The following is a 27,330-nucleotide window of genomic DNA, read 5'->3' as shown; positions in this document are numbered from 1 at the left end:
CTCCATCAAAAACACAAAAATTAGCCAGGTGTGGTGGTGCACACCTGTAATCACAGCTACTTGGGAGGCTGAGGCAGAAGAATTGCTTGAACCTGGGAAGTGGAGGTTGCAGTGAGTCGAGATAATGCCATTGCACTCCAGCCTGGGTGACAGAGTGAGACTCTGTCTCTAAATAAATAAATAAATAAATAATAAAATGAAATAAAATACCTTTCCTTCTTGCTTCTAATATTCAAATGCTACCAATTCTTCCAGTTCAAGGGGCTCATCTCCTCCATGAAGACATCCCCTCCAGTCACTCTAGCTCACTGTGAGCTCATCCTTCTCCTACCACTCACAGCATTCACTGCCTCTGCTGGCTATTCACAGCTTTTTACAAATCTCCTGGGATTGTTTAAACATTCATGTATCTGAGTTTTAACAATCTCCTAACTAGATTATTTAATTTTTTTTTTCGAGATGGAGTTTTGCTCTTATTGCCCAGGCTGGAGTGCAACAGTGTGATTGCGGCTCACCACAACCTCAGCCTCCTGGGTTCAAGGCATTCTCCTGCCTCAGCCTCCCAAGTAGCTGGGATTACAGGCATGCACTGCCATGTCCAGCTAATTTTTTGTATTTTTAGTAGAGATGGGGTTCCACCATGTTGATCGGGCTGGTTTCAAATTCCCAACCTCAGGTGATCCACCCTCCTCGGCCTCCCAAAATACTGGGATTACAGGTGTGAGCCACCATGCCCAGCCTATTTAATTTTTTAATATGGTGGCTCTGTCTTCTATTTCTTATCTATCTACTCATATCCATAAAAAAAACAGTGGTATCACCAGAAGAAGTGACCATACAGATGTCATTAGAAAATTGCAAATTAAAAGAACAGTCCACCACTCCTTCCCCACTCCCAACTGTTGTAGGTGAATTTGATCATGCCTCTCCACTGGTAGCTTCTGCTGCTCTTCAGCTAATGTCCTGAGTCTTTAAGATAGTGGTCAATGATCTCTAGAATGCACTTTCCTAATCTCTCTTGCCTCACCTCTCACCTCTCTCCTCCTTACTCTACTCCAGTCATACTTTATTTCTTTCAACTCCTAGAAGATGTCACTTCTTTTCCATCCTCCAGGACTGCACTTAGGAGATTCCCACCACATGGAATTCTTTTTCCCTCACCCTCTATTGCCTGCCTAACTCTCACTTCTTCCAACTAAATGTTACTTCTTCAGGAAGGTCTCTAGGAAAGTTTGGATTACTCTGACATAGTCTCTAAATGACAATCATGAACTTTCTTTATTAATACTTACGGAAATAATTTGTTTTAACATCTGGAGGCATACTATATATCAAGAACCCATGACAAAAGAGACTGTGTCTCCTGGTGATTGATGATCCCAGCAAATTGCAGTGTCTGGCATACAGTTCATCCTCAAGAAATTTGTTATATTCGTAAATGATAATGGGACACTGGAACTGGAAGATCTAGGGTGGAGCCCCATTTTTGATTACTGTGACCTTGAAGAAATCACTTATCTCACAGATCCTCAATGTCTTAATCTTTAGAAAAGATATGATTATCCTTTCTAAAGATTACATCTGCTTCTGGGATACTGAAAGAACAAGATGCTATATATTCAGCCAAAGAGTTGGTAAGTTGGAAAAGATTTATACAATTTAGCTATTATTTTTAATTGACTAAAGATAGCCATAAGATTCACTGAGGCATACAGAGTCAATACCTAATAGGCAACTACTGTGGCTAAAAGCTTTCTATGCATTATCTCACATAATTCTAACTTTTACAATACTTCTAGGAAGTCAGTATTGTTATCATGAACCCTCTTTACAGGTGGAGATAGGTAAGTCACACAGTAAGTGATAAATCTGGGATTCAAATTAAAGCAGACCCCCAAGCTTAAGGGAGACCACAAGCCTACTTCTCATTACCACAAATTCAACTCTATTTCTAAGAAGAAGAGAGTTCAGTTTTCACAGGAGACAAACTATAACTTTGCCCAAGAGTCTGATATATAAAGCTGAGAAGCAAGGTGGTTTCACTGTTTGAATCACTGAGAAGAATCCTACACTTTAAAGAACACTCTTAATACTATGACCATTTGTAAGTGGGCTTTGTATGCCAGTCTCCAAGATAGGCACTTTACAGTGGCTAGTCCTAAATTTATCCATAACCATCACTACACCAATGAGAAAATGGGGCTCAGGAAGAATAAATCAAACAATCTGTCTTCCTACAACTTGAGCTTCAAGGCCAGGGTTGATACCACCACTCTTTAACTCCAAAGCTGTGCTCTTTGAACTACTACATTTTAGACTGCATTTAAGAACCTATGCTGAGAAGCCTTATAAACACATTTATCTTTAAGAAAAGCACATCCTTTATGAAGATGTATATCCTTTCTCTAAGTTTATATTATTGCAGAATATTAGTGAAATAGATAACCATGTGGCCATGTATATTCATTCCCTATTGTTGTTGCAAAGAATTACCACAAACCTAGCTGAAAACAACACAAATGTATTATCTTACAGTTTGGTAGGTCAGAAGTTTGACAATGAAGTAAGAACAAAGAAGTATACGAAGGGCTGGGTTCCTTCCTGGAGGTTCTAGGAAAGAACCCATTTGTCTTTTCCAGCTTGTAAGGACACCTACATTCCTTGGCCTGTGTTCCCCCTCTATCTTCAAAGTTAAAAACCCTGAATCTCATTAAGTATTCTTCCTTAGTGACATCTCCCTCTGATAAGAGCAAGAAAAGATTTTTACCTATAAGGACACATGTGATTAGATTGGGCCCACTGGCACCTGATCACCCTGGGTAATCACCCCATATCGAAATCCTTAACTCGATGATACCTGCAAAGCCCCTTCAGCCATTTGAGGTGACATATTCACAGGTTCCAGGAATAAAGAACATGGACATCTTTGGAGGCCCTTTAGTCTGCCAATCACAGCAAACCTACAGATCTGCTAGGGGCCCACTCCACCTCACCTCCTAAAACTCTCTGGGAAGAAAAGCAATACTCAGCAACTGTCAAAGACCAGGGACTGAATGGAATCCTCAAGACAGCAGAGGAGGTTTGGGAATCTGGAAGAGAACAAAAGTGGGAGCTCCTGGAGACCTGTGTCCATGTCTTGGCCTCATGAATGGCCATAACCCATCTTAGAGCTCGGACATCCCAACAAATTCAACATAGTGTATTTACAATGCTGTAGCCAGAGAAAGAGTTACAAGTAACCAGTTGGCTTTTTTATTTTCATGTGTAATATTCAACTCACATTACCTCATTTCTAATGAATATGGGAGCTGTATTAGTCTTCTATACAAATTTGGGAGAATCTGATGATGAGTAGAAAGAAGAAAGGCTTTGGAGTTCGACGGACATTAAATCCATTTTCCACATGCTCTGACAATTGCTTCATGAGCCTCAGTACCTGTATCTGTGGAATGATGACAATTCTCACCCACACGATGTGAATGTAAGGATCTAAACCATTTATACATGTACACTCTAAAACAGGGCCTGACACCTACGAGAGCAAAATAAATGTTAAGCCCTCTCCAAGCAGTCTGCCTACATAGGTTATAAGCATAATAATCATAGCAAAAATACAATCTTCATTTTTGGATCCTTTTTCTTCTCACCCACTCAGTTCTGGAAAAGTGCCTAGTCCAGATTAGACATAATATATATATACATATACACATACACATATACATATATCTACATTAAGCCACATTGAAGTTTTCTTTTCCCTTTGGATCTAGAGAATAAACCCCTGGTTTGGATCAGTGATGAATTAAAGAGTCAGCTTGGGCTAGCAAGACGTAATTCCCTGAGACACTCTCTGGAGCCCTTGGACACTGCTAGATGACTTCACAATACTCACACGCAGACTGTGAAACTTAAAAATGATCTTGCACAGAAGCTATCATGGGTTATTGGGTTACTAACATACACGATATATTAAAATACATAAAACAGCCCAATTCATCACATTCAGCATAAAATATCTTTAATAAGAGCCCAAGTGACAACTAGATGAATGCTTTCCAGAAACCTGAAGACAGATTTAAATCACAAAATACCCTACAATCAAATAATAAGTCACCATTTCACCTCATGCTAAATGAACATATAAATTAGAAGAGTTTGTGGCAAACAAACTAATATTTTAGAAGCTAGTTGTTGTTTTCTAGTTCTACTCTTTCATAAAGCCCAAACGAAGAGAGCCTAGAGTGTGTGTCTGAGTCTTGCAGAAATAGCATCTACTTGGGATAATCTCCCCCTGATTAAGCAAAGGGTTATAAAACCATGACACACTTCTCAAATCCTAATCCCCCTTCTCTGAAAATGATGCTTCCTACTATTTCACAGAATGCAAAATCTGTTGTGTAAGTCCTCCCCAAATCTAATTTCTTCCCTAGTGTCTCCAAGAAGAGCCTCAATACCTTATACTCCTTCCCAAGATCAACCTAACCACCCACTTATTCACTTAGTCAATGTATACCTATAAACTGAGGATACAAACATGAGCAAAACCCCATCCCTGCCCCAGACCAACTCATTCTCGTAGAGAGACATACACAGCAATAAAGTATGGCACGAATAATATTCAGCACTTAGGAAGAGTACACTATATCCACCAATGCAGCTAGATCTCAAAAACATAATGCCAAGTGAAAAAGTCTTAAAATACATCATTTGTGTAAGTTTTAAAACACAAACATAAAAACATATTAAACATGGCTCATGTATACTGACATGCCCAGATATAGCATATTAAAATTAATTGAAAAAATGCAAACCAAATTCATGGTAGTGGTTGTAACTGCAGGGGAGAGGTGATAAAAAGGGCAAAGTTGTAGGTTATAATAAATATGTCAACTTTATTCTTAATATTTATTTTATGGAAAAAAGGAAGGAAGCAAATATTTTCAATTATTGTTAACTAGCAATTTGGGGCAGGAATCTCCAGGTACTTGTTGCTGTCTAGACTTTCCAATATTTTTATAAGTAGTTAAAATTGAAATAGTCAATTGCATGGTGACATAAGTCTATATGGCATATACAAGGTACAACGGTGCCCTAAAATAAGAATAGTTCTTTCTGTTGTGCTTCTATACCATCGTTCTCTACTACTCAACCACTGTTCTAATGAGATCAACACCTACAAACATGCCCAAATTCTTCCTGCTAAACAAAATGAATCTGCCAGTAGTTACTAGCAAGAACTGCTCAATCTATTCCTTTTCTTTCTCAGCTAAACTTCTTTAAAGAATTGTCTACACCTGCTCTCCCACATCTCCTTAATCTCCTTACTCATATCCAAGCCCACTGCAATCTGGCTTCTGCCCCACTTACATTGCTTCAACTCCTAACTGCCAAATCCTTTCAATTCTCATTTTACTTAATCATGCAAAGCATTTAAGATAATTGGCCAAATACTGGAAAACTTCCCTTCTCTTGGCGTCCACAGTACTACTCTTGGCTGTCGTTCCTTTACCTCCCTACATGTTCCATCTCTGATTCCTTCTTCTGTTGCAGTCACTTAATTCTAGTCTGCCTCCTCTAGTAGTACATTCTACTCTCTCCCTAAGTGACCTCTTCCATTCTCATGGCTGTATCTGCAATCCACTGGCTCCTAAATTTGTATTTCTAGCCCCTTCTGAGATCAAGACATACACCTTCAACTGTCAACTGGCTAGTTTACAGTCTCTGCAAGTATCCCAACCTCAATATGCACTAAAGCAGCCATATCCTCAAGAATTCCACTGAAGATTAAAGCTAGATGCATGGAAAACTTCTCTACTCCTACTTTTCTTTGTCTTAATTCTGATCTATACCATCTTCTTGATTATACCTGCTACTGTATGTCTTGAATGCCACACCTCTTCTCTACCACACTTCTTTAATTCAGGTCTCCTGGTCCACATTGTCCATACCATTTTTCTAACTAGTTCCCAAGACTTCTATGGAACTGCCTCATAATTTCCTGCTGAACAGAAGCAATTGACGTTACCTTGCTTAACACCATTCAAGAGCCTGCAGATTTTAGTTTAAACTCTTCAGTCACAAATGCAAGGCTCTGAAATAATCTACCAAGACCTACCTTTCCAGTCTTACTTTTGGATACATCTTTCTACACTGCCAATATTCAGGCCACATGGACCTGTCACCATTCCATGACTATGGCTTGATTTTTTACACAAATCTGAGCCTCTTCACAGACTGAACCTACCTCTAAATCTCTTTCTCTCTCCTCCACTTGATAAACCTCAACATAGTTTTTTGAGATCCTATTGAGATATCATTTCCTTCTGTGAGGTTTCCTTAGCTTAGGTAGTTATTCCTGCACCTTTGCTTCCGTGAGACTTTGTAGCTCGCTCTATTTTAGCACTTAGGTCATGTTGCTCGAGGAGCTACTTGTCCGCATGTCCCTCTCTCTCAATAAATTGCAAGCAGGTACTAGGTTTTTGTTTCAATGAGTATTTGAGAGCCAACCATGAGAAGGCCCTGTTCTAAGCTTATGCCATATACTGAACAAAACAGACAAACTCTAAACTCACGAGTCTAAATTACTGAGAACTAAATTGTGATTAGTAAATCTCAGTCACAATTTGGAGATGTTTAAATCATCAGTAAGGCCATCATGAAGTCAGAGTGTTAACAAATCTTATCGTGGTAGCTTTTGGATGTCATCACAGCACAACCTCTCTAACTAGAGCCCGTCTTTTACTTCTTTGCACCAGGCACAGAAATATGCACATACTGTAGGAGCTTTAAATGATTGAAGCTCAGCCTTTTTTTGATGAGAACTATCCTCTTCTATAGATGTCTGTAGGAACCTTTGCAAGAGAGGGTATACTACTGAATATTGTAGTTGGGTGGACCAATATTGACTCAGGTTCTCCACAAGTCAGCAGACATCAGACCCACACAGCATGGACTCAGGAAACAGAAATAACCAGCGACGAGCTCTCTCGGTGGTTGAGTCAGAAAATGTCCATATGTTAGTGCTGGTGACCTATGCCATACGCCTTTTTAAAATAGGCACATGAGTATCTAATATAATCTTCAAGTATTTTGTAGACAGACTTAGGCTTGTCTGTAACTGGTATATGTGTCATGTGTGAAACAGTGAGAAACTCAGAAAACAGAAAGAATATGCCACTAACAAAAAAGCATAATGCAGAGTCTGATCCATGCAGAAAAGTTCTCAGTTAGAACAGGAACAACAGCAAATGGCCTGAAACCTTGAGGAAGGATGAATAGTTAATAAGAGATTGCAAGGTAGCATTACCTCTGTGATATTTGCCATTTGTGTTAGCGAACAGATAAATATATATGGAGGTTACCTAGTGATACAATTGCACATTGCTGATAGTTCTTTGCTGCTCACTGGTTTGTTTTAGGCTTTAAAGTCTACTATATCAGACTTTTCTCTTTATACTATTAAAACATCAAGAGAAGTGCCTGTACAAGAGGTTACTGGTATCATTTTACTGGTGTTGTGACAGAAATCAAAACTTTCAGGCCAGTCAACTGAGCATGTCTTACTTTAAAGTTGATATACAAGGATGAGGTGAACCAGAACAGTGGAAGCCTAAGGCTGGTGGGATAATCACTGGGTGTGTACACCTAAATACAGCAATAAACTGTTGCCATTATATCTATTATTATCTAAGAAAAGAAAGGAGTCAGGCTTCATTAACCATTAGCATACATACTTCTAAATGTATACATGTATAATCTATGAACTATAAAAATGAAGGTACATGCCCTAGATTTTTTACAGATGGGGTCCACAGTCAAAACACTTTGGAGACAGCTGACCTAGATACCAGATGACTAATAGTTCTAAGTAACAGACGATAGTCAGATTACAGAGGTGAAGCAAAGCAGAAAAAGTAAATGAAAAAAAAAAAGAACACCAAGATAGAGAGAATGAAAAAATTATTCCAGATTTGTGGATATCACAAGGGCAAGCAGTGCAAAGACATGATCCACAGTTTGCTGATTATTGAGATACTGTCTTCTGCTTTTTGCTGCCTGTAGGGTCCAAGAGCAGATAATGTGATGTGACTACTCAGTTATCTTGTTCCTCTGCTTAAAACCTGTGATCACCTCTCATTTCTCCTAAAAAGTCCAAATAGGTAATAAAACTCATACTCTCATCCATCTGACCCCTGCCTGCCTCTCCATCATTATCTTTTGTCACTTTCTTTTTGCAGGGGTAGAGTGAGGGGACAGGGAGGACCTCCTCATTTCACGCATGTTCTCTAACCTTGTTCTTGTCTATCTCTAAGGATAATTCAAATGTCAACCCAATTTCTAATTCCTTTAATCATTATTTCCTGACCTCTAAAACATATTAAGTCTTTTTCCCATATGTTCCTATAGCCTCCTGTGCTTGCTTTTCTGAAACACTCAGCATACTCTGAATGTATTTTTCAAGGTCTTTCTTCCTGGCTAGCCATCTGTGAGGACAGGAAGGTGTCTGTAACCCCAAAGCACTGAGCACAATGTCTGATTTATAAGAAGTGCTAAATAAATGTGTTCATTGGAGTGAAGTTGAATGAAATGTGTCCTGACACCTAGAGAGAAAAATAGTTTGTCTCTGAGCTGCCTAACTACTTGCTAATTTAATACGATGATGGCAGAAATATGAGACTTACCTAATAGTTAAAATAATATTTGGCTGACATTTCATCGGTACCTTTAAAGGCATTTCATATTCCACTGATCAACAAATATTTGAGCCCCTCAATGGGTTCTGAAAGTGCTGTAATGTCTTTCCTCTGGGTTGGCAGACACCAAGCAAAACTGCTTTCATTAAGGCACAATATTGAAAGGATTCATGACTTATTCTGGCAAGACAGAGAATCCATCAAGTTTATTGGTTACAGTAATGTTATCTATTCTCAGTTGGTTAGTCTTAGCAAGACTGCCTGTGCCCATTGTCCTTGGAGGGGGTTGAAAATGCAGATGCATGATGAAGCAGTGGAGGGAAGGGAGTATGAACAGCTATGCAAACGCAATGCTCCAGATAAAAATCATGGCTTTGCATGGGATGAGATACATCCTTCAGAACCTGGCCAATGCACTGCATTTCCAATGACTAGGCTGCCCCAGACTCTTGTCAGGGGCTAGTTTGTCCACAGTGGTCATTTTTATCAGGTCTTTTAACTCAAGCTCAGGGAGGCTTTCCAGGTTACTTTCATTGCCATCCAAACCCCTGAAGCATCAATGGTTCTTTTTCCCAACCCACAAAGCTAGGTATTAAGGTTCCTTCTACCCCTGCAAAGGCACTTGGATTGGTCACTGGCTTTGGATCCTGAATTAGACTGTTTTTTTGTTGCTATAAAGAAATATCTGAAGGCGGGATAATTTATAATGGAAAATGGTTTAATTGGTTCATGGTTCTGCAGTCTGTGTAAGCATGACACTAACATCTTAGGACCTCAGGAAGATTCCACCCATGGCAGAAAGCAAAAGGGAAGAGTAGGCACATCTCATGGCAAGAGCGGGAGCAAGAGAGAGAAGAGGAAGGAGGTGCCACATTCTTTTAAACAACCAGATTGCGCAGGAACCAACTGAGTAAAAACTTACTCATTACCAAGGTGATGGCACAGAGCCATTCACGAGAGATCCGCCCCCATGATCCAATCACTTCCCAGCAGGCTCCACCTTCAACACTGCAGGTCACGGTTAAACGTAAGATTTGAAGGGGAGAAATATCCAAACTATAGAAGACCTTTATACTGTATGTAATATAGAAACCCACAGGGAGATTTCCAGTTCATTTGCTCTTTAACTGCATGCACCACCTATTAGACAAAAGCACTAATTCAGCCAAGCCCAGCCCAGTGCTCCCTCCCAGAACAATTCCAGCTCAGCTCAGAGAAGCACATGCCACCCTCCACTCTTCTGTCCTTCCCTGTCCAGGCAGGATAGTTGAGAAGTAAGAGTTCAGAGTATAGGCTGTGGAGTCACGATGCCTTGATTAATAAATATCCCCACTCTCTCTCTTTGGTCAAGTTGCTTAACCTCTTTGACCTTCAATTTACTTATAAATAAAAAGGATATTCAAAACCACTTGAGTGTCCCCCTTACCAAGGTATCCCTCTAGCACCCCAAATATATCATTGAACTCGGTGCTTTTGACCTTATATGCGCGTGCACATGTACAAACACACACACAATGTTTTTCTTCTGTTTTCTATCATCGGAATAATATCCTCCCATCATCATAAGCAAAGACCTTCATTAGTCACCCCAGTTGGAGTACAGAGCCTGCCTAGGTACATGTCCTTGACTCCCATTCCTCCTTGATCTCCCACCTAATTCCACCCTAACATTCAATCAGTTAAAACACACTCAACAATGCCCTAAGAACCTTCCAGCAACACCCTTCCTCGAGCTATACCTTCCTACCTAATGTCTTGACAACTTTGATGACTTCTCAATGACCTTTCCACCTGGAGACTTTCCTTTCTTTAATCTTTCATTTACATCAGACAAGAGCACTCTTCCTAAAGCATCACCTTTTTAAAAAAAGCATCACTTTTACTATGCCAGTATTGCCCTCAGAAACCTTAAATACCTACTGCATAAAGTCCACATTTCTTAGACTCCCCAGTCTCATTTCTCAGCCTCATCACTTCTCAGGTCACCATCTATGTTATCCAAACTGCTGTCCCCACACATGTACTCATGCCTCCCCACTAAATGCTTCTTCTCAATCCCTCTAAACTCCACTGGCTGTTCAGAGTCCAGCTTTTCCACAGAATCTTCCCCAACAAGTCACCCAGAGTGACCTTCTGTTCCCTTTTGCACTAGAGGACCAGATTTATCCCTTCCAGAGAGCAAATGTCACTTCCTCAGAACTCAGCACTCCATCACTCCCCACATTCTCCCCATCTTTCCTTTCTCCTGACTTCTCATCCTCACAGTTAAATAACTTTTTCTCAGGTCAAATAATTATAAAAATGACCACAACTCACATTTATAGGGCCTTATCTATTTGTTAGACACTGTGCTAAGCACTTCATATGCATTAATTCAGTTAATCCTCAATGCAACCTGATGATACAGGTTCTCTTTATTGATTCACAATCCAATATAGAAATATAGTAGAAAATAAGCCAATATACCCCAAAGAAATATATATGTGTGTGTGTGTGTGCACATGTATATCTACATACACAGTATATATAAAACAGCATTATAACATAATAGTATAGCATATATCATATGTCTATACTTTTTTCTTTTATGAAGTATATAAAAAACTATGAAGGAAAGTAAAGCAGGGTAAAGGGATTGAGAGATGACATGGTCTGACTGTGTCCCCACCCAAATCTCATCTTGAATTGTATTCCCATAATTCCCACACACTGTGGGAGGAACCCAGTGAGAGATAATTGAATCATGGGGGTGGTTTCCCCATACTGTTCTCATGATAGTGAGTAAGTCTCACAAGATCTGATGGTTTTATCAGGGGTTTCCCCTTTTGCTTGGCTCTCATTCTCTTTGCCTGCCACCATGTAAGATGTGGCTTTGCTCATCCTTGCCTTCTGCCATGATTGTGAGGTCTCCTCAGCCATGTGCAACGTGAGTCAATTAAACCTCTTTCCTTTATAAATTACTCATCTATGTCTTTATTAGCAGCATGAAAACAGACTAATCCAAGAGACATCGGATGGGTTGTTATATTAGATGAAGTCCTCAGAGAAGTAACATTTTAACAGAGACCCAAATGAAGTGAGGAAACAAGCCAAAAGAATTATGGGTCATGAATGGTCCAGGCACACATTAAGAAACTAAGCCACAGAGAGGCCATGCGGCTTCTCAAGGTCACATGATGGCAGGCACAGTATGTAAATCCTAATTTTGACTCCCAAGTCTTATTCTTAGCCACCAGTCCTCACCTTACATTAATGTTCTGCAGCAGTTCATTCTATTCACCAGCTCTGAATTTTTAAAACTCTCTTTTTCTCCACTAGTTAACAAATGCGGGCCTTCTACATGCCAGGCATTGACTTCCATTCATTGGATGTCATTTACCTCTCCGATTTCTTCTCCAGGTATAACACGTTTCCCTGGTTTCACATCCATCTCCCACCCTTATTCTTTACAGTTCTGACTCTAATCACTATCCCTTATCCAGTTCATGACTTCGGTTACTGTTATCTTTCTGCAACTAATTCCCAAATTGGGGGTCCCAGTTTAATCTGCTGACCAGCTTCTTGGGAGCAAGACTGTGTCTCATTCATATCTCTATTCCTAATACTCATCACAATGCTAGATGTGCAATAAATGTGTGCTTCTCTGAAATAGATTAAATTTGAACTCTACATTTCCAACTGCCTTTGGGACAGTTTGACCTGAATGTTTTCCCAGCATCTCAAAATCAATATTTCTAAAAATGAACACATTATCTTCCCTCCAAAACCTGTTCCTCCTCCTATATTCCTTGTCCCTCACAACACCATGAAGTATCACAGTCACCAACCTCGCCATCTTTCTCCTCCAAACAGCCATCTCACCTTTCCATTCCCACCTCACTTACCCTCGTTCAAACGTTTGTTTCTTCTTGCCTAAAAGAATGGACTGCCTCCTAATGATATCCCAATTGATGGTACTTCCTACACAGCTATGCAAAATTAATTCCCCTCATTCTGTCATTTTTTGCAAAATTCAATGGTCTTCTAACCACACAATTGAATCTCAGTCTTATGTTCCAGCCCATATAGCCTAACACCTATTGGGCACCTTCCCTACTTTGATATCCAAGAAGCCCTTAAATTTCATAGTTCTCCAAAACTGACCATTCATTTTTCTTTAAACTGAACTTCCTTCTCTGTATTCCCCATCTTGGTAAATTTATGCCACCCAACTTTTCTCCTGGCAGAAATCAAGAGTTGCTCTTGTCCTCTATTTGTCTCATGTGTACTCTGCCCTCCAACACACGACCAATGCCTTGCTCTGTCCTTCACTGTGTCTCATCTGCAGCTATACCACACCAGGTCTCTGCCTGCTGTTTTACTCCCCTTTTGTCCATTGGCTACATCACTAGTTAACTTCTCAGTGTGCAAACATAGTCATGCTGTGTTCTTGATTGCACTGTATCAGTAGTTTCCATACTACGTCACAGCTTGACCATGACTACTTTCCAGCTTCCCATCTCACTACTCCCTTCTTCCCTACACATTCACAATACCCACAGCATTCTTAATATTCCCTGATTGTAGTACTATGTTCTCTTGGTCCAGCCTTGGGACCACAGCTCTCCCTCCCTGAAACATTCATAATTCACCTGCCATCTCTCCCTGAAATATTCATTCTCATCCTCCAGTCCTGTCTAGTCCAAGTAGCTTTCTTTGATGGTCCTGTTTGCATAGTGTGACTTACATCTGTTCCAAAGCAGTCTATGCTTGGTGCTATTACAGGGCTTTTTTAGTTCTAATTTTCATCTCTCATGTCTATCTCTTTAGATTCAGAGCTTCTTTTCCATGGGATATTTTTCAACTCTGTATTCTAGCACTTAGAACAGTACTTGGGAAATGAATCTTCAGCACAGCTTTTGTGAAATAATCAATGGATCACATTTGGGGAAGCCCTCACTGATATGAAGGAGTAGTAATATTATTTAGTCTACAGAATAATCCTGTTTTTCTACATAAGGTTTGTGTGGCATTATACATGATTCTGCAAAACCAATATCACTCAATAACAAACCATGTGATTATGATAGATTTACTGTGTGTTTCTTCAGCTTATTATTTCACAGAAGACAAGGACTGCAGCTACTGCTATCCTTCATTAAGACATACGGTGAGGTCCTAGGAAGGTATTTAGCACATGCCTTTGAAGATGAAGTAAACTAATACACGCTCTGTAATGAACACACAATTCGGGTCAAGTAGAAGTCTGGGGTTGAGAAGACATGATTTAAATGTTTAACTCCTATACCCTAAACAATTAACATATCTTTTTATATTCTGAAATATTTACTATCACAACGTCTCTCATACAGGAGGTGACTGATACGTGCATTTTAAATGAATGATTAATAACACTCTCAAACATATCTCTAAAACTCTCACAACACAAATTGCATTAAGGCTGAAGTTATAACTGTCATGGAGATCTAAAATTCTGCTCTGATGATAGTTATGAAAGACCACAATCACACGCTCAGGGATCCAAGGATGAATAAAGCTTGTTTTAAATTACAATGCTTACAACAAGATAGCATTATAGTTTAATCTTCTCAGTGTAGTGCTCATGGATTTTTCATTCCCATTGTTTATTCTGAGACGTGAACAACAATTTTAAAAGTACTTTTTAGTGACAAATTTTCATGTGGAGGTTACATCCGTAACTTTAACTAGGAGGGCTTATGGGGTACAGCAGTGACTCCTGCACTAAAATTATATCAGAAGTGCAAGTAGTTAATACATCCCAGCTTCCCAGTTTAGATGTGTGCCCTTCCTTAAACACTGTCTTACAACATCTCCATTTTAAAAATGGGATTTATTCTATAAACCCACAGCAAGACAACTACCTCACTCCATGCCCCTGGATACTGTATTTTACAGTTTCTTGCTTCCATGTTTCATGTTTCTCAATGCCTGGTTCTGTACTCTCATTGTTTTATACTTGTCCCCAAGATTTCCCTCCCCAAAACTTTTAAATTAACGCAGTGCACCCGTATTTCACACTCTGTGCCAACTGTCTCAGATATCATGACTTCAGCAGAAAATCCTGATGAAACTGGACCAAGAGCGGACAGGGAACAGGTTAACCACTGCAATAATACTGTGCATCACCGTAGAAAGGCTCATCCTCAAATTAAAGGGAGTTTAGGAACACAGATGATATGGAAAGAGTGATTTAAAATCATTGGAAAGGATGGGAGAAAAGTGGAGCAGAATGTGATTTTCACAAAGTGCTTGCAATATTAGATGACATATAATAATATCCTTACAATAAGTGATTCCCAAAATTAAGTTTAAAAATTGGAGAAACATACTATTTAATTTGAAAATCCCAACACCAATTTGAAATGCCTCTGTCCACACCAGAACATCATTTAAATTCCCAATAAGAGACCTGAGCATTTTCAATTCCTTTAGGATTATCTTTAAACAGAAGTTATAGCTCATTTGCACTCTCCGAGCTTCCAAATCATATTTGTTTTATGAAAAAGGTGCATTTCTTTAGAGACTTCCAGCATCAAAGAAGGTTTTAAAAATCTTTAAAATAGCTTAGATAATCTAATGTCTTTAAGTGACTGAAAGATAAACTCATATTACAATTAGAAAAATTGGCAGCGGGCAGGAAGAAATGGACAACAGAACAAACACAGAATTTCAAGCCCAGTTCTCATAGCTTTATTCTATAGGACCCCAAAGAGGAAAAGGTCAAGTTCAATAACACTGTGTGCTTCCACTTGGAAAGGAACAGCACTTATACGAACTGGAAGTAATCTTGCTTTTAAACACCCATCTTACTTCATCCTTAACTCTGTTATGGGAATTAATATTTTAAAATAAACATGTTGAGGCATTTATTTCTTCCTCAACTTAACTATCATTGCCTCGTGCATATTCAGTTACTAACCCTTGGATAAACAGTAAGCTCTCTAAAAGCAGACTCTATGTCTCAGTCATCCCAATGCTAAGTAGTTTCTTTGTAAATATTTGCTGAATTAATCTCATTTCATCATTACAGGATCTTTATAAGCTACAGGTAGATATCATTACCACCACAGTACAGAGGAAGAAAGAAACAGCAACATTAAGCACAATGACTACTTTATATATTCTCACCTTTCTAAATCAAATGAAATTTTTTCTAAATTGAACTTCTCTCCAAATTAAACTTATACAGTATCTCACAGGGTTATTTTATAAATGTCTGTTAGTTCTATATTACTCTGTGTGTGTGTGTGTGTGTGTGTGTGTGTGTGTGTGTGTGTTTTCTAAAATTCCCTGTGGACACAAGAAGACTAGAGGATCAGTTTCCACTGCAGTAGAATGGGTTGATCTTTGCCTTTAGATGTAACCATAAGACACTTATATTCATGGGGTGAATTGCCATATGCAAAGCATGGTTAAAAGGTATGGGCTAGGCCATGTTTTTAAGTAGCTTTTCATGCTATCGTAGTGAATATTCATTATAAAAAGTTATAACCCAAAATAAAAGCCCTGGCAGAATATCTATTTGGAGATGTAGATCAGTTTAAGAGCTATATGTGCCATATGTACCCAATATTATTATGAAATTCATGAAGACATTTAGAAGTCATGTCTTTTCTGGTAAAAAAGAAATAATAATAATAATAATAATAGGCTGAGTGCGGTGGCTCACGCCTGTAATCCCATGAGGTCAGGAGATCAAGACCATCCTGGCTAACAAGGTGAAACCCCGTCTCTACTAAAAATACAAAAACTTAGTCTGGTGTGGTAGCAGCTTGGAAGGCTGAGGCAGGAGAATTGCTTGACCCTGGGAGGCAGAGGTGGCTGTGAGCCAAGATCGCATCATTGCACTCCAGCCTGGGCAATGGAGCAAGATTCTGTCTCAATTATAATAATAATAATAATAAGATTTTGGGACATCTTATCATATGTAACAATGTACAAACAGCACAACAAAAAAAAAGAACATAGGTTGTGGGGTAATCGGCATTAGACTGCAGTAGATACTGTTATCAGTCCAATATGATTTTTATTCCCATTTGGGCTATGATAATGCCACTTCTTAAATAAACTGCTTCACTCAAAAGATCCTTCAAAATATTAAGAAGTGTTGACATATGGAGATAGAAGTCTATTTTTCTTCTAAAACCTGTTTACAGTAAAGACCTATTTATATTTTTTAAAAGCCAGCTCTAATTCCCTAAAGATTTTTCATGAGCAGATGCTGCCTGATACAAGAGGGGGCATTTCCCTAAGCCAATACAAATTTTAGGTAACCAAAAAGTTATAAACTGTTGCTTTAAAATGTTTTGATGACTTACTTTTACCTAAATAAATAATTGGGGTGGGATAGGTAGGCAGAGAGAAGTTTCTAAAAGGTCAACAACATATCCAAAGGGTATTTAAACTGACAACCTATTTCCAATGAGAGAGCCACTCAACCACACTGGCTGTGTTCATTCAGAAAGAAAAACCAGCCCTTAACATGAGCATGAAGGCCAAATGCTCAATATGGAAAATTCTGTATTTATATCCATGTTCAAATTATTCCTTATATTTCAGTGTGGAGAATTTTTATGCTTAAATACTGACAGTCATCCCTTTTTCTGGTTTTCTAATGCTATGTGCATGTGTATCCAGATCGAGCAGTCTATAGTGAAAAGACTAGGCAAGAAGAGGGGATACAGCCACAGCCATGAGAGCAAAGGAGCTGAACTTCAGTCTTTTTCAGCCTTGACATACTTTTCACTTCCCTCTTACTTCCCTCTCAATACAGCCTGACTTCTCGCTGTGAAGTCTGATATAAAAGGAAATGCACCTAAGGAAATGGGTGTGTATACACTGAATGATGTCTCCATGCCTTTTTAAATTTTCCCATTCCTTTCCACATCCACTGCTGTAATGCAAGGATCTATTATCTGGTGAGCATAATGGTGGTGGATGTGGTGGTGTAGACATTCATGCACTGAGGGGATATGTGAGAAAGGACCCTTCTCAGTCATGTGAACTCAAAGAAGTACAAACAATCACAATCACATTTCAGCGTGAGTACTTAAATAATTTTTCAGTTTTATTTGTAGGGTTAGGGACTGATGTTGGAGGTGATCATCAATCTGGAAGGGGGTAAGAATGAGGGAACATCACAGCAACAACATCCAAAGATGACACTGACGACTGCCCTAAATACACACAACTACTGGGCATCTATTAAGCTCTTCTTCAGAAACAATATGCACTCTGATAGCCATGGTGCTATAGGTGCAAGAACACGCACAGTTCCAAGGAGCATTATCTTGGTGTCATTTACTGCGCTCATAAACTCAGTCCACTGAATAGAAACGACATGGAACCGAAAGTCTCTTCTAGCAGATGGCTTAACATGCAATCAGATGTGAATTGCAACTTTGGTCTTTGGTGGGTCTACCACAGGACAACGTGATTTAATTCAATCAAAATGTTTAAATGTCTATTAGTTTTCCTGTTTTTTTGCTTTTGCTTTACTTTTTTCTGTTTTTTATTTTTTTCTGACACTGAGTCTGGCTCTGTTGCCCAGGTTGAAGTGCAATGGCACTATTTAGGCTCACTGCAACCCCCGCCTCCCAGGATCAAGCGATTCTCCCTGCCTCAGCCTCTTCAGTAGCTGGGATTACAGGAGCCTGCCACTATAGCAAGCTAATTTTTGTATTATTAGTAGAGAAGGGTTTCCACTATGTTGGCCAGGCTGGTCTCAAACTCCTGACCTCAGGCAATCCACCCACCTCAGCGTCTCGAAGTTCTGGGATTACAGGCGTGAGCCACCACACCAGGCCTAAATGTCTACTAAATTGTGCAGCATTGTACAAGTGCTTACTAGGGGTACAAAAACTAGTAATTCTTGCATAGTACACTTGCCATCAAAAAGTTACAACTGAATATCTGCAAATGAGACAAATTATGTCCAGTTAATTCTGCCTTGTCATTCAGATCTAGATCAACAATAAAAGAAAAAACAACTCATGAAAATTCAAAGAATAATTATTTGGGGAGGAGTCAGAGAGAAATCAGTAAGGCTGCAACAAAAGGACACTACATTTCAGATGTTTCTTAATAGATATACAGATTTTTACTGGGCAATACGAGGGCAGGAAGTTCATTCTAAGCAGTGGGTAAAATAGGAGATATAGCTAATTATAGTCCCAGCTACTCAGGAGGCTGAGGTGGGAGGATTGCTTGAGGTCAGGAGTACAACGGGGCAGTGAACCATGATGGCACCACTGCACTCCAGCCTGGGCAACAGAGTAAAACTCTGATTCAAAAGAAAATAAACAAGAAAAGAAAAAAAAAAAAAGGTAGGTTTAAAGACCAGGGAACAGTCCAGTTTAGCCATATCAAGGTATAGAAGAGCCTTGTTAGGATGGAGAGCTGTCACTGCATTGTAGGAGCCTTGAAAATCACGATAAGGAATTTGTATTTTTGATTCTATAAGTAATGGGAAGGCATTAAGTGATTTTCTGCAGGAGAATTCTATGACTCAAGTTAGGTTTCAGTAAATTTAGTTAGCTTTGAGTGTGGAATGGCAGTTAGTGAAATAGGATGTAACCATCACAGCCTAGAAGAGATGCTGAGAACATAATCTTAGTGGTGGAAATGGAATTTGAAGAGAGAGATAGACATAATATATAGAAGAGAACCAATAAGTCTTGGCCACTGATTTGTCATGGTTAGAATACCGTAGAGAAGGAGATGCTTTTGCGTTTTTTAACAACATGCCCCCAAAAATGTCCACAATAATTGTTTTTAGAAGATAGAGCATAACTTTTTTTGACACGATGACTTTAAGGTGCTGGTAAAACTTTCTTATGAGTCTGACCAGCAGAAGAGCAATGGGGCAGACTATATACTCAAGAGATACTCCCCAGCGAAATAAGAATCAAAGCCACACTTTGATTACGGAGAGAGTACACATGGAGAATATAACTAGAAGACAACCATGTGAAAGGCTGCACAAAATGGGCAAAAAGAGGAAATAAGGGTCACAAAAGGAGATCTAAGAGAAATCAGAGGCAGTAAAATAATTCAGTGCCATAGAAGGCAAGGGAGGAAGACTTATTCAACATTCATTGAATATCTGTTGTTGAGCAAATATTACAAGTCAGACTTCATGCTTAATGCTGGGGACAAAGTGGTGGACAGGACAGAATCCCTCTGCTCTCACAGAGTTCACAGTCTTCCAAGAAATGTTGGTAAACAGCATGAAACATCCCAGTGAGTTCAGGAGGATATGAATTGAGAAAAGGCCCTTAGGGCCTTTCACCAAAGGAAAACTTTTGGAAAGCAAACGGGTAATTCAATGCCCAAGGGTGAATTCACTTACAATAATAGATGCAGTTACATAATTTTAAAAGATTTTTCAGACTTGCAAAGGCCCCTTGAACAAATAAAACACTCAACTCCCCACAACCCCCTCCCCACCTCACACGTTAATCTACTTGAAATAGTCCCTAAGAAGTGAAGCTATTAAGTATAAAAACACATTCTGCTATGTATTATTGAAAAGTAATATTATTCACATGTTCTGAAAAAAGTGAGAACACGAAAAATAAATAAAAGGACAAAAAATAGTAAGAAGGGCTTAATAATTTAAGCCCAGGAATATATCTTCAAAACCACCACTATCTGGTCTACATTTCTGCAGAAATCTTGCACACATATTTTATATTGCACGGCCCATTAATTTACAAACCATCCATAGCTTTATGTTATGAGACAGCATAAACTTCAGGCCAGAAAAATATGCACAGGGGTCCAGGGGAGAGAGGGTAGCTGAATTTCAACACGTCATTTTATCATGTTTAGTACACCCCTTACATTATTATGACATAAAGAAAATAAAATAATGGTTGTATGATGAAAGCTTTTCATGGGTTTGGAAAAAAATGGATTTTCCAATATTACCCTTGTGGAATTACTAATTTGAGTTTGTCTTATTTTTAATAAACACAGAACTTAAGCCAAAGCCATGATACATCCATCAAATGACAATTCAAAATTGAAGAGATTTTTTTACTCTTCTATTGAAACATATATTTTCTGCCTCACTTTTAGTTGTAGATTACATCATGTAACATCTGCCATCCCTACGTTAGATGGCACAAATTAAGGACACCAATGAATAATTTTATAGTTTTTTTTCCTCTGACCTTATTTCTGATTCTCTTTCAAACATACAGCTGAATTATCATTTCCCTCTATCTCTCCACTGTTAGCAGGATTACGTATGAGTTTATAGCAGGAGTGCAAAATAATGGGATTAGACAATGAAATGAAAAATGTATTTTGGTCAGGCTTTGGGTTTAACATGGAAGCTGGCAGAGCAAAAGTAAGCACTCTAATTTGCAAGAAACCTTCTCTGCTTGTAAGTACTTAGGTACAACTCGCTCATTTTCTGTCCTCTCTGGCATTAACAGTGTCAATTACAGTGATTTACAGGTGGTGCTGATCAGTTAGCATATTAAATGCTTTTACTTGTTAAGAATAGAGCACAGAATGAACTCTTTAAACTCAATTATTATAAAGTTTCAGCAATGCAACTCTATTCTGTCATTCCCAACATTTTCCTTCTTTGCATTCATGTAGTTTCATCCGTTGCCTTTCAGCAAACCATTTTTCACAGTGTTCTATCTCTAAGTTAGGTCATAAAATATACACACACACACACACGCACACACACACACACACGCACACACTTCTCTAATTCCTGATTTCGCTATCATCTTCATACCTTTCTCTCAGTTGGATCTTCCAGTTAAATTTTTTTTTAAGATTCTGGCTAAATCATCTTATAAACCTCCACCCTAGAGATATATATTCAAGGAAAAACTCTATCATAGTACAAGATCGTTTGGAAGTTATATAAATAGCCTGCTTATATAAAGAGAAGAGACCAGGGGCTATTATTTTAAAACAAAAATGGAAGGTAGAGTTTAAGTCTTTAAAAATCATCCTTTCTCATCCCAGGATTAGTAAAGACCATCCTATATCTGATCACAAGGAAGCAAAGTACTTATGCATATGTTTGGTGAAAATAGTACAGACTACATATTTGGGGATCATTCTTTAATATTAACTTTGAAGCCATATCAACAAAAATAAAAAAGATAATCCAAACTATTTTTTATTCTTTCCGTCACATGACAACTAATTAAAAATTTATGACTACAATTCAAGAAACAGGTGTCAAATCAATTCTCAGCCAGAAAACCCATCACTTTTGTCTCACCTTAGCCAAGGTATAAATCAACATATTTCTGTTCTCCAAATAAGCAGTGAACGCATGCTGATTCTGGAGATAACACTAAAAGGTATGCGTTTTAAAAATTATGTTAAATGTATAGTTCTCCCCAGGTGTGACTTCATCTTCACTTCTCATTTGTAGTGATTATGGCCACCTGAGGCCCTGTGAATAGACTGGACATGCTGATTCAATCTCCATCCGGTTGATCAAGAAGTGGTGATCATGCAGGAGCCAAGCAATGCAAGCCATCCAGTTCCCGAGACGACATTCCTGCAGTCTGTCTAGCCTTGAGTTCCCTGGGCTGCCATGTGCATGTGAGTCTCTAGCAGGACAGCTAGCCCTTTACCCTATGCTCACTCTAAAGAACTGCAAAGACAGAGACCCTATAAACTCAATTCAACACCCAGTAACTACTCAGCTCTCTACATGAAACCCGCCACTCAGGAAGCATTTGATCTCTTAAAGATTAAGTATTCCTCACAAGAGATAGCCTACATATGCCTGGCTCATAATGAGTGCGCAGCTACAGACGTCAGTGTAAACAGAACTAAACATAGTTACAAGTCAAATTTGGGGCTTTATGGCTGATGTTCATACTACTATTTTCCAGTCTGAAAGGATGAAGACGGTTCTCTTTACAATTTCATATTCAAGTGAGATTAGTGTCCTCCTGGTTGCAATTATCTTAGTTATTGGAGTGAAGAAAAGAAAGGGAGGGTGTCCATTTCCATTCCTCATGGCCATAAATTTGAATGACTCAAGTTGTTGAGGTGACTCCATTTCCCTGGGAACTAAGGAACGCAGCATGTGGAAACACCTTTCCTTGCAACTTTCCAGCCCTCAAGTCGACGTTTTTCATCCCCTAAACCCAAACTATGCTACAGCCATATGTGACCCCAGAGCTTATGTAATCCGGGAGAGGTCCAGCCCTTTATCACTCCTGTGTTCCCCACAATCACCTCCATTCTATTTCTGGCTCATGTAAGGTACTCTGCACACATCAAAACCACCTCATAACAAATCAGTGCAACCCAAGACGCTTTATGGGAGGGCATCGTCCCCTACTTCTCTATGGATCCCACCAAACAGCAAAACATTTCTCCCTGCTTTCGCAGAACGCGCGTTTCTCTGAAAGCCAAGCTCCTAAAACAGTGCCGGGTACCCTTCCAAGGCTGTACTATGTATATAAATTATTTCCAAGTGTCACTGAAGACCATTTTTCTCTGAACACACTAAACTGAAGCTAGCCATAAAACAAGACATACGCTCCTGCTGAAGAATCTGACATGGGCAAGATTCCGCCCGTATATTACCAGGGGGCAAAAATACAGTTGTAATGAAGAAACGCTGGGGGACATAAAGGAAAAGTGGAAGGAGAGGATCAATTCTATTTCAGCTCATTAATCCCCAGGTGTGAGAGGAAGGAAGCGTGCGGTCTGGAGTCATCGGTCAGATGCATAAACAATCTCGGAAATTTTCAGAGAAGGCAAAAGTACGCACAGGATCGCAGGGGACCCTGCCACCGGCGAGTTTCAAACACACTTCAAACATCTTTTCTTCCGCGACCTGGATCTTGCATGCACCCCCCTCTCCCCTGCACCCCATTCCCGCCGCTCCCACCTCCCCTTCCCGGTCCCGCCAGGTGACTACGTCTCATGCAGCGAAGGCAACAAGCGTCCCCAGCCGAGGAAGGGAAGGGGCAGCCGTCTCGGCTCACGAGGGAAGGAGGGCGGAAGCGGGAGCCCGCTCGCATGCTTATTGCATCCTACCTCCTGTGGAGCTGGCCTCCTCCAGCTGAGCCGAAATGCTTTCCACCCTCCTCACATTCATGTCTGGGGAAGCGGGGTGCAGGAGCGAGACTCGGGAGTCCACCGGCCAGGGGCGTCTATCGACCGGTCTGCACGGACGCGCACCGCCGCTCGGCCCGGGGGCGTCCGTGGCGCTGGGAGCTAGAGCTTCGGCGGCGGCGGGCAGGGCGCGCGGAGCCGGCTGCAGGTGCGGGCGGAGGCCGGCGGGGGGCGCCGGGGGCGCTGCGCGGCTCTTGGCGGCGGGGGCGCGCGGGACGGCGGGGGCGGCAGAGGAGCGGGCTGCTCGGCGCCTGCGGCTAGAAGAGGGCGCGCTGCACGGGCGGCTTGCGTGCGGGGACCCCAGCCCCTCGCCCACGTCGGCGCCGCCTCTGCCACCTGCTGCCGAGTCACGGGCCGGGGGTGGGGGCGAGGAGGGGAAAGCGCAGCGGGTGGCGCGGTGCCTCTGGCCACAGAGCAGACCGACCCGAAAGAGACCCGAGGTGACTTCGGGCTGGGCAGGGCACCCCTGGGAGTTGCCAGCGGCTCTCAGCAGGCGCCTCTGGGACCCCTTCGCACTGTGAGCAGCTCCTGCTCTGGGGAGGGGCTCCAGGGCGCCGCTCCTTCGCCAGGAACGCGGGGCTGGGTCCCCCAGGGGCTCCAACTCCGGCAGCTAGACTGGAAATACTGCTGCACAAAGTTAGACTGAGTTCGAAGGACACCAGAGGGGAAGCGCAAGGAGATGCCCTTCTCCGGAGCCGGGCAGAGCGCCAGGAACTCCTAGGCAGGAAACTTTCCCCGTGGAAGCTAGAACCAGCATGCGACTCAGCTGAGTGTGGGGAAACACTGGGTCTAGACTCCGGGTGAGCATCGCAGGGCTGAGGTGAAGAATACTACCTTGGAGAGAGGGGTTGGCATAGACTGGGGGGCATTTTGCAGAAGCATCCATGTGGGGGATTTCATTTGAGATCTCCCAGGCAGGTCAACCAGGAGGTATCGCTCACCACCTCCAGGGTCGTTTGCCCTCTGAAGCAAAGTAAGGCCGGGAACAGTTGGGAAGGTAAAGAGAATCCAGTAGACCACTTGTGGCCATGGTTACTGTTTGAGAAGTCAAAATTAAAATGCAGACTTCTGTGTCCCCAAGAGTCAAGTGCATGAAGCCTCTCTTTTGAGAAGAAAGGTCAAGTTGACCCGTTCTCCAGGCAAACTGAATTAAAATTTCCTCTCACTCTCAGCTGCAAGGTCAGCTGGCCATGACTTGGGTGGAAGCCATTTCTAAGTGTTTGTGAAACTATCTGCCCTCCCTGTGGCTTTTGGATTATTTATTCACACTGTCAATGAGTGAAATCTTGCCCCTTTCTCCGAGCATGACTCCACTGACACCTTATTGTCCTTCTCCCCACCCCCAAGCCACAAGTGATTTATTTAGGACTTTGAGCCCTTATAACATTTATTTGTATATTTCTTGTGAGTCTTGTACTCTCAGTTCATTGTTAAAGAGGCTGATGCTGACACCTCTGTTGTCTGGGTTCAAATCCTAGTTCCACTACTTTGTAAAATGTGGCATGGTACAAATGTCAGCTATAACTGGTACCTACATTATTTTGTTGTGAGGATTTAAAAAAATCAATGGATGCAAAGGGCTTAGGGTCGTGGCTGGCACATTGAAATCATTGTGTGAAGATAGGCACCTCTGATTCTTGGAGCTGAAAATAATATTGTATTGACAAAGCAATTGGCAAAGTTCCTTGCACATAGTTGATCTTCACTAAACATTTTTTTTAATTCGGCAAACATTTGCCAACCACTATGTACAGAGCACAGTTATAGGCACTGGGATGCCACAGTGAATACAGAAAAGACCCTCAGTTATGGGCTGACTGTCTAGAGGGCAGAGAAACTGATCATAAATCAAGGAATCAGAAGTGATAGGCCAGGGAGATCACTTTTATATAGGGGGCCCAGGGGGCTTTAGGAAAGAGGCAACATTTAAATGGAATCCTGATGAAAGTGAGGAGCCAGCCGTGAGCATCTCAAGGGAAAAATAACTTCCAAGCAGAGGGAACAGCAAGAGCTAACATAAGAACAGCATGCTTGCAGGGCAGCAAGGAGGCTGACAGGGCTGAAGTACATTGAGAGAGGAAAAGAGTAATAGGAGAGAGAGTGGGAGAGGATGGGATCATGTGCAGTGTAAACGTTTATTGAATTTTGTCTGTGTACTTTTACAGCCAATGCATTCTTCCCACTTGCCAGCTTCCTCTTAACAAGTCTTCTCTCTGTCCATTCTGTCAGATTTAATCATTCGATTCTGTCATGTGCCTCTTCTTCCACTTCTGCAGACTTCCCAAAGCAAAATTCCAGCTTACTGGCCAACTACGTCTTTATTTCTGTAGCTAGCACTCTTTCCAGAAACCACCCACAACTTTTAATCTGTAGATAATCACTAACACTTGTCCAACTTCAAATTTTATCTTCTATATGATGACTTCCAAAGCTACCTGAGCACGCTGTTTGGATTCTGCAGCCTGGGTTGGAATTCCAGTTCCAACTGTGAACAACTGTGTTTGAGGACTAGAAACCACTCTCAGTTTTCTCACTCTAAATGTAGAAAATAATAGTGTCAGCCAGGTAAGCTGGCTCACGTCTGTAATCCCAGCACTTTGGGAGGCTGAGGTGGATCACCTGAGGTCAGGAGTTCGTGACCAACCGGGCCAAAATGGTAAAATCCTATCTCTACTAAAAATACAAAAATTAGCCAGGTGTGGTGGCGTGTGCTTGTAATCCCAGCTACTCAAGGCTGTGGCAGGAGAATCACTTGAATCTGGGAGGCGGAGGTTGCCATGAGCCGAGATCATGTCATTGCACTCCAGCCTGGGTGACGGAGCAATATTCTGTTTAAAAAAGAAAGAAAGAAAATAAAAGCATCTACTTCAGTTAACTGTTGGGAAGGATTACATGAGGCAGCATGTGTGAAGTGTTTACGATGGTTCCTGGCACGTAGTGAGGAACAGTCAGAGCCACCATCGTGATAGTTATCACTATTATCATCATCATCATATTTTGTCATGATGAACTCAATGAAGAAATGGCACCACTAGGTTCTACAACAGGTCTAAGCAACCTTCCCTCACAGTGTGGGAAGTATACACCTTCTTCATCTCCAAAATATATGGAACATTTTGTTGGACCAAACCACCTCTCAAATCTTATCCAATGAATATCTGCCCATGTTTTACCTTCTAAATGTATATCCTTTGACTACTTATAAAGAAGACAACAAATCCATGGAAAATAGACACTGTGCTGAAGAAGCTTGTAATATATTGTTTCCAAAATATTTGTATGGCGTATTAGCCACTATAAAACCCCAGTCCAGACCTCTTTACTTGGATTTTTAGTCATTGCCAAACATCACAGGATAATTATCTTTTTACTGCCACATTTACCATCATTTTTGCTATTTGGGACTGAAAGGCCAGAATGACTATGTCTTGCTTGTACCATTTCCTTATTGGCTCTTTGAATACTTCAAAGAGTTATAGAGAAGCCCTCCATAGGCCAC

At 40.7% G+C, this 27,330-nt stretch overlaps 1 protein-coding gene across 3 annotated transcripts in view; it reads right to left on the bottom strand.

The window, feature by feature from the left end:
* Nucleotides 1-23,975, bottom strand: part of KCNIP4 (potassium voltage-gated channel interacting protein 4) — a 1,202,281-nt gene extending 1,178,306 nt beyond the window's left edge. For all 3 annotated transcript variants that reach the window (XM_078367430.1, XM_078367427.1, XM_078367429.1), the window contains exon 1: nt 23,754-23,975. Coding sequence is in view for 2 of the 3 variants with exons in the window: in XM_078367427.1 (XP_078223553.1) it covers nt 23,754-23,814 (61 nt within the window). In the remaining variant the exon portion in view is untranslated. The remainder of the gene's footprint in view (nt 1-23,753) is intronic.
* Between the last annotated feature and the right edge of the window lie 3,355 nt (nt 23,976-27,330).

This window comes from Callithrix jacchus, chromosome 3, assembly GCF_049354715.1.
Source record: "Callithrix jacchus isolate 240 chromosome 3, calJac240_pri, whole genome shotgun sequence".
In the NCBI taxonomy this organism is placed as follows: Eukaryota; Metazoa; Chordata; class Mammalia; order Primates; family Cebidae; genus Callithrix; species Callithrix jacchus.
Note: the sequence above shows the minus strand (reverse complement) of the source record. Positions and strands in the feature narration are given on the sequence as shown.